The 276-nt window shown below is 68.1% G+C and overlaps 1 protein-coding gene across 1 annotated transcript in view; it reads right to left on the bottom strand.

Moving 5' to 3' along the window:
* Nucleotides 1-276, bottom strand: part of DNAAF2 (dynein, axonemal, assembly factor 2) — a 7,000-nt gene that overhangs the window by 5,798 nt on the left and 926 nt on the right. Inside the window, exon 2 of the mRNA XM_006776101.2 lies at nucleotides 8-274. Within this exon, the coding sequence (XP_006776164.1) occupies nucleotides 8-274 (267 nt within the window). The remainder of the gene's footprint in view (nucleotides 1-7; nucleotides 275-276) is intronic.

The raw sequence follows: 276 nt of genomic DNA, 5'->3' as shown, positions 1-276 counted from the left end.
GCAGGTAGGGGTAGGGGAAGTCGGGGAAGGAGCTCTCCGGCTCCCCCTCGGGCCGGGCCGGGACACCCCCGGGCAGGGGCGTGCGCAGCACAGCGGCCTCCGGAGTTCCCTTGTACTTGATCTTCAGGGTTTTGGCATTTCTGTGGTCCAGCTTCACGCCGAACTGCTTCTCCACGGCCTCCAGGGCCGTGGCGTCCAGCATCTGGCGGAAGCGCTCGTGGCGCCGGGCCAGCGCGAGCGCGTCTGGGTGGAAGACCACATCGTAGACCGTGTAGC

The sequence above is a fragment of the Myotis davidii genome, unplaced genomic scaffold, assembly GCF_000327345.1.
Source record: "Myotis davidii unplaced genomic scaffold, ASM32734v1 scaffold1069, whole genome shotgun sequence".
Taxonomy (NCBI): Eukaryota; Metazoa; Chordata; class Mammalia; order Chiroptera; family Vespertilionidae; genus Myotis; species Myotis davidii.
Note: the sequence above shows the minus strand (reverse complement) of the source record. Positions and strands in the feature narration are given on the sequence as shown.